Source organism: Acipenser ruthenus, chromosome 4 (assembly GCF_902713425.1).
Source record: "Acipenser ruthenus chromosome 4, fAciRut3.2 maternal haplotype, whole genome shotgun sequence".
Classification (NCBI taxonomy): domain Eukaryota; kingdom Metazoa; phylum Chordata; class Actinopteri; order Acipenseriformes; family Acipenseridae; genus Acipenser; species Acipenser ruthenus.
This window is the reverse complement of record NC_081192.1, coordinates 84187540-84197299: the sequence shown is the minus strand read 5'-3', so window position 1 is coordinate 84197299 and position 9760 is coordinate 84187540. Positions and strand designations below refer to the sequence as shown.

Genomic DNA, 9760 nt, shown 5'->3' with positions numbered 1-9760 from the left:
TTAGTATGAGAATAAGAGCTTGTTCTCTGGCTGCAGTGTAACGGGTTGACCACTAGATGTCATGAGTTCCAGCATGTATGCACGCCCACGAAAAATCCACAGCTGCCTTTCCTTAATGAATTATGGTTAATAGTCAATTGGTTAACTGCTTGTTAAAGTTAAAGTTAATGAAACTTCGATAGAAACGGCTTAGCTGATAGCTTTGGGACGGGGGTATAGAGGCGTAAGGAAGCAGAAGTAACAAAAAGAAACCAAAACTTGAGTAAGAGATCTAGTGTTTGTTCCACACAAAGTACTGTTTAGTTAGTGCTCCAGCTGAGAGCTAGGTTTATTATTATTATTTTTTTATTAGCGGTTGTTTCGCCACCACAGTGTAAGAAAAATAAAACCAACACCAGTTTAAAACTGTAAATCAAGACTCCAGCCTGATAATTGATACTGTCCTCAGCGACTGTGTCTCATTACAACTAGCAAAAGCACGCCATCAGCAGTTTAAATACGAGGACGATACATCAAAACAAGTCCTATTGGATGGGCAGCTTATTATATGATCACGATTATGTGTACTCAAGGCTGCAGAATCCTATTTTACTACAGTGTACTTGAGAAGCGATCGTCTCGTGAGGGTGCCTAGTTTAACTGCCGTGTGGTGTTACGTGTAATGGCCTTTGAATAAAAATTACATTACAGTACAGTATTTTACTGTCAGGACACCCCTGCATTTAAGCATCTGTGACTTACTTATTTTCTGTTACGATGCAAATCTCTCAGTTTTTCATTAAGCGGAGAGGCAAAGCTCTGCAATCCCCTCCCTCCCCCCTCACCGCGCCGCGCCACGCCACGCCACAATCCCACTCCCTCTACATGCATATCACACAATAACACTGCTGTACTCTGTATGTATTCAATGAATGTGTATTCACTTTATTGAAACAAATTTTCACTAACAGAGAACACAAAAAAAACATACCGGCACAATGCAGTGGCGCAGTCACGTTTGATTACAAACAATGCAGTGTTCCCTGCATCACTGCATGATCCATGCTGTGTACGTGCCTAATCACGCGAGATGTGATCAAATTCAAATTCAGAAACAGCTTTATTGGCTGTACACGTCATTGCACTTAATACAGTACGATATTACATGTAGTCAGTTTAACCTGACATGATTCTTATAAGCGGATTGCTTGAGTCTTACAAGCAGAGTATTTTAGCATGGTTAGTATAGGAATGATTCTGTTCCAGTGGTTTTTGATCACTATATGCAGTTGATTCTTATCACTGATTCTGATATATATATACACACACACACATACATATATACATATATATATATATATATATATACACACACACACACACACGCCTAATATATAAATATATATATATAAATATATATATATATATATATATATATATATATATATATATATATATATACACACACACACACACACACATACACACACACATACACAGTACTGTGTAAAAGTTTTAGGCAGGTGTGAAAAAATGCTGTAAAGTAAAAATGCTTTCAAAAATAGACATGTTAATCGTTTATATTTATCAATTAACAAAATGCAAAGTGAGTGAACAGAAGAAAAATCTACATCAAATCAATATTTGGTGTGACCACCCTTTGCCTTCAAAACAGCATCAATTCTTCTAGGTACACCTGCACACAGTTTTTGAAAGAACTCGGCAGGTAGGTTGGCCCAAACATCTTGGAAAACTAACCACAGTTCTTCTGTGGATTTAGGCAGCCTCAGTTGCTTCTCTCTCTTCATGTAATCCCAGACAGACTCGATGATGTTGGGGGCCATACCATCACTTCCAGGACCTCTTCTTCTTCTTTACGCTGAAGATAGTTCTTAATGACTTTCGCTGTATGTTTGGGATCGTTGTCATGCTGCAGAATAAATTTGGGGCCAATCAGATGCCTCCCTGATGGTATTGCATGATGAATAAGTATCTGCCTGTAATTCTCAGCATTGAGGAGACCATTAATTCTGACCAAATCCCCAACTCCATTTGCAGAAATTCAGCCCCAAACTTGCAAGGAACCTCCACCATGCTTCACTGTTGCCTGCAGACACTCATTCGTGTACCTTCGGCGAACAAACTGCCTTCTGCTACAGCCAAATATTTCAAATTTTGACTCATCAGTCCAGAGCACCTGCTGCCATTTTTCTGCACCCCAGTTCCTGTGTTTTCGTGCATAGTTGAGTCGCTTGGCCTTGTTTCCACGTCAGAGGTATGGCTTTTTGGCCGCAAGTCTTCCATGAAGGCCACTTCTGACCAGACTTCTCCGGACAGTAGATGGGTGTACCAGGGTCCCACTGTTTTCTGCCAATTCTGAGCTGATGGCACTGCTGCACATCTTCCGATTGCGAAGGAAAGTAAGCAAGATGTGTCTTTCATCTGCTGCAGTAAGTTTCCTTGGCCGACCACTGCGTCTACGGTCCTCAACGTTGCCCGTTTCTTTGTGCTTCTTCAAAAGAGCTTGGACAGCACATCTGGAAACCCCTGTCTGCCTTGAAATTTCTGCCTGGGAGAGACCTTGCTGATGCAGTATAACTACCTTGTGTTTTGTTGCTGTGCTCAGTCTTGCCATGGTGTATGACTTTTGACAGTAAACTGTCTTCAGCAACCTCACCTTGTTAGCTGAGTTTGGCTGTTCCTCACCCAGTTTTATTCCTCCTACACAGCTGTTTCTGTTTCAGTTAATGATTGTGTTTCAACCTACATATTGAATTGATGATCATTAGCACCTGTTTGGTATAATTGTTTAATCATACACCTGACTATATGCCTACGAAATCCATGACTTTGTGCAAGTGTACCTAGAAGAATTGATGCTGTTTTGAAGGCAAAGGGTGGTCACACCAAACATGGATTTGATTTAGATTTTTCTTCTGTTCACTCACTTTGCATTTAGTTAATTGATAAATATAATCTATTAACATGTCTATTTTTGAAAGCATTCTTACTTTACAGCATTTTTTCACACCTGCCTAAAATTTTTGCACAGTACTGTAATTATATATATATTATATATATATATATATATATATATATATATATATATATATATATATATATATATATATATATATATATAAATAAAAGGATGGGTTTCAATTAGACCTGGATTTTTCCCCCTGGATGACTGATCAAGTCTAAATAGTCCCACAACATCAACTATAAAGCTTGCAGTACTACCATACTACCAATGTTTTCCACCTGTTTGACCATAGGATTGTGTTTAGAGTGCTTTCTGTGGAAAAAAAAGGCCAGTTAGTTTTTTGTCATGGAAATTAACTTCTAAATTCTAAATTTCAATGTCATTGGACAAAAACCGAATCTAATTGTACCTTCCTGCAAGTGATTTTAAATGACTCCATCTGTGTTAAATTTGCACTTGTGAGACATACGAGCTTGAGGAAATAAAAAAAATAAAAAAACAGAATAAAAATACACAGCTCAAGAAAAATGTAAAAATAACATTAAAGAAATACCTTGTTTGTTAGGAGTCATAACTTTATAACTTATTGTTGAGCAGGTTGTCTGTACTGTAGACAAAGAATGACTGAATGCACACAATCAGTAATTTTCAAGAGCAGACATTGTGACAACTGCCATATCATTAGTTATGTTTCAAGACAAGCCAAGATGCCACAAAACCTAATTTTAGAACAGAGAGGTACCTCAAATTAGGGCGTGCTTGATGAGGAATGTCAGATCCTATAACCAAATGGAAACCCCTTATTGCACAGTGCAGATACACCAAATACTTATTTTGCAGCTGCCTCTTCACTTTCCTGCAGAATAGGCTACTGTTAATTATGGTAACTTTGGCACCTAAACCCTGAGTGTATGTACACATGTATGTCACAATGTATAGTTTTGCATGTACCTTCGAGAACAGATTGTAACCCATTGTTCTCACATATGGGAGCCTGTATTAACTTCAGTGGGATTTAAGAACAAACCACAGCTTCTTAGTTACCCCAACTGCTTTGGATCACATACAGCCCCAAAAGGGTAAAATAAATAAATACAAAATACATAATTCATGCAATATTATTTTGGCAATGTTTAGATTATATTTCGTATAGCCAAAAGCAGTTCACCACGAATTCAAAAGCATGACAAATAACCTTGCTTGGTACCTCTTTTGAATGAGCTAAAGCAATGGGTTTAGACTGTACTTCCAAAATGTTACAAAGTAAATGCACCCCCTAACTTCCTTCATTACAGTAACCAAATGAATGACATGCAGGAGGTTTAATGCTTTTGTGTTTCAATAAAGACCAAAACCAAACATAAATAGGTTCAATTGCAAATCCACGGCTTCAAAATTCTGAATCAAGCGTTTTTAAAATGTGAACCTAACCAGCCCATTTTCACAAACACACAAAAGAAAATAGGACATAAAAAACTTACATAAGCACTTTGATAAATGTTAAAGCATTAATTTATTATTCATCTGAAAAAGGTACTGTATATCACAGGAGTAACATGGTAAGATTAGCTCTTTTTTAAAACAATCCTATTTCACTGCAAATTAAGTTGTATACTGAATATTTATAACAGAAATCAGTAATCAGTTATGCAACTTTTAAAAATAGTTCAATATATTCTCTTGAATTTATCTTGAATTTCCCTGTTGCCAGTTGTTTGCTACAGCAATGTGTGTGTGTGTGTGTGTGCACACATGTTAAATATTAACGTTTTTTGTCATGTCACTACTGTTTATCATATTTTGGCCACCAGTCTGGCACTGAAGCCTTGAGCTGCAGAAGAGTGTTTTCCGATGTTTGAACAAAAAGGGGTTCGTTGGCTTGAGCTAGTCTGATGAGTGCCAGGCCCTGGCCTCCGAGGCTGGTACGGAGTTTCCCGGCAGACTTCCCGCCTCCAGTGAGGATGGCAGCCCCCTCAGGGACCAGGACAGGCTCAGTCAGCCATTATTATTATTATTATTATTATTATTTATTTCTTAGCAGACGCCCTTATCCAGGGCGACTTACAATCGCAAGCAAATACAAATACATTCAAGTGTTACAATATAAGTCATACAATAAGAACAAGAAATACAATAATTCTCAAGTGTGACAAACCACAATTCAATAATACAGCAGATAATAGTGAAAGTTACATCAGGATATGATTAAGTAGTGATAGTTACATCAGGATATGATTAAGTACAAAATACTACAGATTAAACACTTGGGAGATTACAATATTCTGAGGTACAGGATTAAATGCAGTAAAATAGGGGGCAGATAAGAGCAAAATAAAGCATATTTAAATGAAGGGTGATAGTGTCCCAGGATACAACAGAGGAGTTCTACAGGTGCTGTTTGAAGAGGTGAGTCTTAAGGAGGCGCCGGAATGTGGTCAGGGACTGGGCAGTCCTGACATCTGTAGGAAGGTCGTTCCACCACTGCGGAGCAAGGGTGGAGAAGGAGCGGGCTCGGGAGGCAGGGGAGCGTAGCGGAGGTAGAGCCAGTCTTCTAGTGCAGGCGGAGCGGAGAGGTCGAGTGGGGGTGTAGGGAGAGATGAGGGTCTGGAGGTAGCTGGGTGCAGTCTGATCAAGGCATCTGTAGGCTAGTACAAGAGTCTTGAACTGGATGCGAGCGGTGATCGGGAGCCAGTGGAGCGAGCGGAGTAGTGGAGTAGCGTGGGAGAAGCGAGGCAGAGAGAACACCAGGCGAGCAGCAGAGTTCTGGATGAGCTGGAGCGGACGGGTGGCAGACGCAGGGAGGCCAGCCAGGAGGGAGTTGCAGTAGTCTAGGCGGGAGAGTACCAGGGCCTGGACCAGGAGCTGGGTAGCATAGTTGGTGAGGAAGGGTCGGATTCTTCGGATGTTGCTCAGGAAGAATCTGCAAGTGCGTGCCAGAGTGGAGATGTGCTGGGAATAAGAGAGGCAGGGGTCCAGGGTGACTCCAAGGTTTTTAGCTGAGGAAGAGGGAGAGAGTGTGGTAGATTCCAGAGGAACAGAGATAGAGAGATCAGAGGAGGGGGAGGAGGAGGGAAAGAAAAGGAGGTCAGATTTAGAGAGGTTGAGTTTGAGGTGATGCGAGTGCATCCAGGAGGAAATAGCAGACAGACAGGTAGAGATACGGGAGGAGATGGTGGAGTCAGAGGTGGGGAAGGAGAGGAAAATCTGAGCATCATCAGCATAGAAATGGTATGAGAAACCATAGGATGCGATGAGGGGGCCCAGGGAGCGGGTGTAGAGAGAGAACAGGAGAGGACCCAAGACTGACCCTTGGGGGACTCCAGTCAAGAGAGGGTGAGGTGTGGAGGTTGCTCCACGCCAGGTTACCTGGTAAGTGCGGTTGGAGAGGTAGGAGGAGAACCAGGCCAGAGCAGTGCCAGAGATCCCCAGGTCAGCAAGAGATGATAGTAGAATAGAGTGATCAACAGTGTCAAAGGCAGCAGAGAGGTCGAGGAGAATTAGGACAGAGGAGAGAGAGGCAGCTCGGGCACACTTAAGTGAGTTGGTGACAGAGAGAAGGGCGGTTTCAGTGGAGTGAGCAGAGCGGAAGCCAGATTGGAGAGGGTCAAGCAGAGAGTGGTTGGACAGGAAAGCAGAGAGCTGGCGGTGTACAGTCCGCTCGAGGGTTTTGGAGAGGAAGGGTAGGAGGGAGACAGGACGGTAGCTCTGGAGGGAGGTGGGGTCGAGGGTAGGTTTTTTGAGGAGGGGAGTGATAGAGGCTTTTTTGAAGGCAGAGGGGAAGATGCCAGAAAGTAGAGAGGTGTTGAGGAGGGAGGAGATGAAGGGGAGTAGAGCAGGAGCAGCAGCTTGAAAGAGGTGAGTGGGGAGGGGGTCCAAGGCACACGTGGTGGGTTTGTGACCCTGGAGCAGGGAGGAGAGGTCAGAGTCTGAGAGGGGCAAGAAGGTGGAGAGGGAGGGCGAGTTAGTAGGGGATGTAGTGGGTGTAGGGGTTGGAGCAGGAGGGGGTGCGGGGGAGGGAGAGGTGTTAAAGAGTTTGCGGATATCTGAGATTTTAGAAGAGAAGAAGGAGGCAAAGTCGTCAGGGGAGATAGAGGAGGGAGGAGGAGGGGGGGGAGGGTTTAGGAGGGAGGAGAAGGTAGAGAATAGTTTACGTGGGTTGTTAGTGGAGGCTTGGATTACAGATTGGAAATAAGCACATTTAGCAGAGGAGAGAGTAGAGGAGAAGGAGGAGAGAAGAGTGCGGTAAAGGTCTAGGGCAGCAGGGAGTTTGGTTCTCTTCCATTTCTTTTCAGCAGATCGCAGTGTGATTCTTGCCGAGCGGAGCACAGAGGAGAGCCAGGGATGGGGCATGAGGCGCTTCCGGATCACGCCAGTGTGGTGGGTTCTGGCAGTTAGTTCCTGCCCGATGTAGCAGCCCTTGACAAAGCTGATACCGTTCATGTAGACGAGGTTGGACTCCAGAGGCAGGGCTCCCCCAGGAGGAAGGTCCTTTACACCTTCAGGCAGCCCTGCAGGAACAAACCAGGGGAGATAAATCTGCAGCTGAGAAATACTATTTGCAGCCCTACATTACCATTGTGTGCTAACAAACTCAAAGCTTATCATTTTATGCATCATTTATGTATACAAAAAATAAAAAAATAAAATTAAAAAGTTGTTCCTATGATAGAGCCTTCAATAGCTCAGACAATCACGTCTGTTCCGTGAAATTGCTGTCTACACATGAAATAGCTTCATGCCCTTGCAAAGTTTCCTCAATGGCAGGTCCCCAACCAATAACCCTTCTTAAGCCAAACTAATTAGGGTCTAAAAAAATACCAAACAACAAAACAAGCAACTGTTATAAAGATAACTATGTGTTGTGTCATTTTATGCAGCCGTAACATGAACTTGTGTTGTTATTTTGGCACTTTTTAATTGAGCGTTAATGACCGACACGAAGGTCTGTAACTGGCAGATAATAATCTGGTAGGTCCCACATGTCGTTATCTGTGTGAAGGAATGACACACTATTAATGCCATTATGAACCATATTATTGTGATATTTGGGAAAGTTACCCACTCCCACATCCTTTTTTTGGCTTTAAAACCGTGTTTCACAAAATATCTGTACACAATTTAGAATGTGTTAAAAAATCATGCTATGAAGTCACATGGAGTCTTAAAGGACCCCAGTGATTCAGCATAAACACCATGACTTAGTAACCCATTCTAAACCCTCACCACTCTCTGTGTGAAGTATCTTCTACCCTCTGTCCCAAATCCCCATTTAGCTGAAATTTAAATTACTGTTTCTTAGCATTTCAACATTCTCCCCCCTCCCCCCCCCCCCCCAAATGACAGGAGTTCATGTAGCGAGTAGTAGTCAAGCAGATGTGTTGGGAAGTTTTGGTTTTGAGTAAAAATAAATAAATAAATTAATTAATTAATTAATTAATTAATTAATTAATTAATTAATTAATTAATTGATTTTTTTAAAACATGTATTTTTAAAGTTACATTCTTTCTTACAAGTTAATGTGTAAATACTTCCCCTGTATTTAGTTGTGTTGTGTTTTTTTTAAGAAATATTTCAAATGTTCCTTTGGCCACATTTTTTAAATAACTATTGATTGTTACTGAGACATATTGGAAATTTTGGTTTCTGGTTACTGTGATAGAAAAGGTTTAAAATATATTTTAAACTGTTGACATTAACGTTCTTGACTTCATTTTTTAACTGGATGCCGTACTAATACAGAAACCATGAGTGTATGTACTGTATTATAGCTAACCGTGTTTAACATGGCCCCTGAAAATTAGGATAATAATAATCACTTCAAAGTGTAAATAACCACACACGTTAACTCCCCCAATGATATGTTTGTTGTACCTTAATATAAAATAAATAAAATGTTTGTATTTTCAGCAGTATTAGCAATAAAAAGTATGTCTCTGCGAGCGTATGTGAATTATTATTTTTTTTTAACAATATGTACATTATTATCAAATATCGATATTTGTGCCCATCACTAACAATTAAAATGAATAAGAACTAATGTTGTAATGTCAGTTTGCAACAGCAGGTGGAAGCAAAGTATACAGCAGCACAAAGTGGAAAGCAAATGCTTAATGTAACACAATATCACCTGTATTGTATCTAAACTGTGCCTAAAAACTTATGAATACAATTTTCTTGTGGTGAAACAATATATGCCTTCCCTTCCTGGGGCTATACTTAGCAAGACCAGTACCCAGCACAGCCACTGAGAGAGTGTTTACTAAGCAGTGTGAAAACTGAATAAAATATTTTTGAAAAAGATAACAAATCAGAGAAGAGCTACAGTATATTTTCAAAGTTTACCAGTCTTTTAGCATGTTAGTATTATAAAATGAGAAACACACAGGTTTTGAGTGCTTAACAGATGTTAGAACACAAGAGAAAACCTTATATCAATTAGTCATTTGGTTATCAAAAGAGTTAAATGATAACTGTTCTCTTTTCAGGAGGAAGAACAGAGTACACACATTGAAAATATTACTCAGGCATTTGCATATAGACCTACTTGTGCCATGCCAAGAAATAGCAGGCCACCTTTATCTACATAGAATAGAATGTCATCAGACAAAATCTCAGCAAATCAAGAAGCAGTATTGTAACAGTGTTCATGAAATTTATGGGAACCATTCTGAAGATATAGCTTTTCGTTTGATGTCAGAACAAAAGCAAACACAGGCCTGCGATACCCTCAAGAGCTGAATAAAACACACATGTTTCATGATCACTGGATGGATGGTTCTCAAGACAACCAGGGT

At 40.7% G+C, this 9760-nt stretch overlaps 1 protein-coding gene across 1 annotated transcript in view; it reads right to left on the bottom strand.

Moving 5' to 3' along the window:
* Window positions 1–4069: 4069 nt before the first annotated feature.
* iba57 (iron-sulfur cluster assembly factor IBA57) overlaps window positions 4070–9760 on the bottom strand; it is a 9306-nt gene continuing 3615 nt past the window's right edge. The window contains exons 3-4 of the mRNA XM_059022987.1: window positions 7292–7473; window positions 4070–4955 (exon numbers count right to left, since the gene is read on the bottom strand). Of these exons, the coding sequence (XP_058878970.1) occupies window positions 4749–4955; window positions 7292–7473 (389 nt within the window). The 3' untranslated portion in view covers window positions 4070–4748. The remainder of the gene's footprint in view (window positions 4956–7291; window positions 7474–9760) is intronic.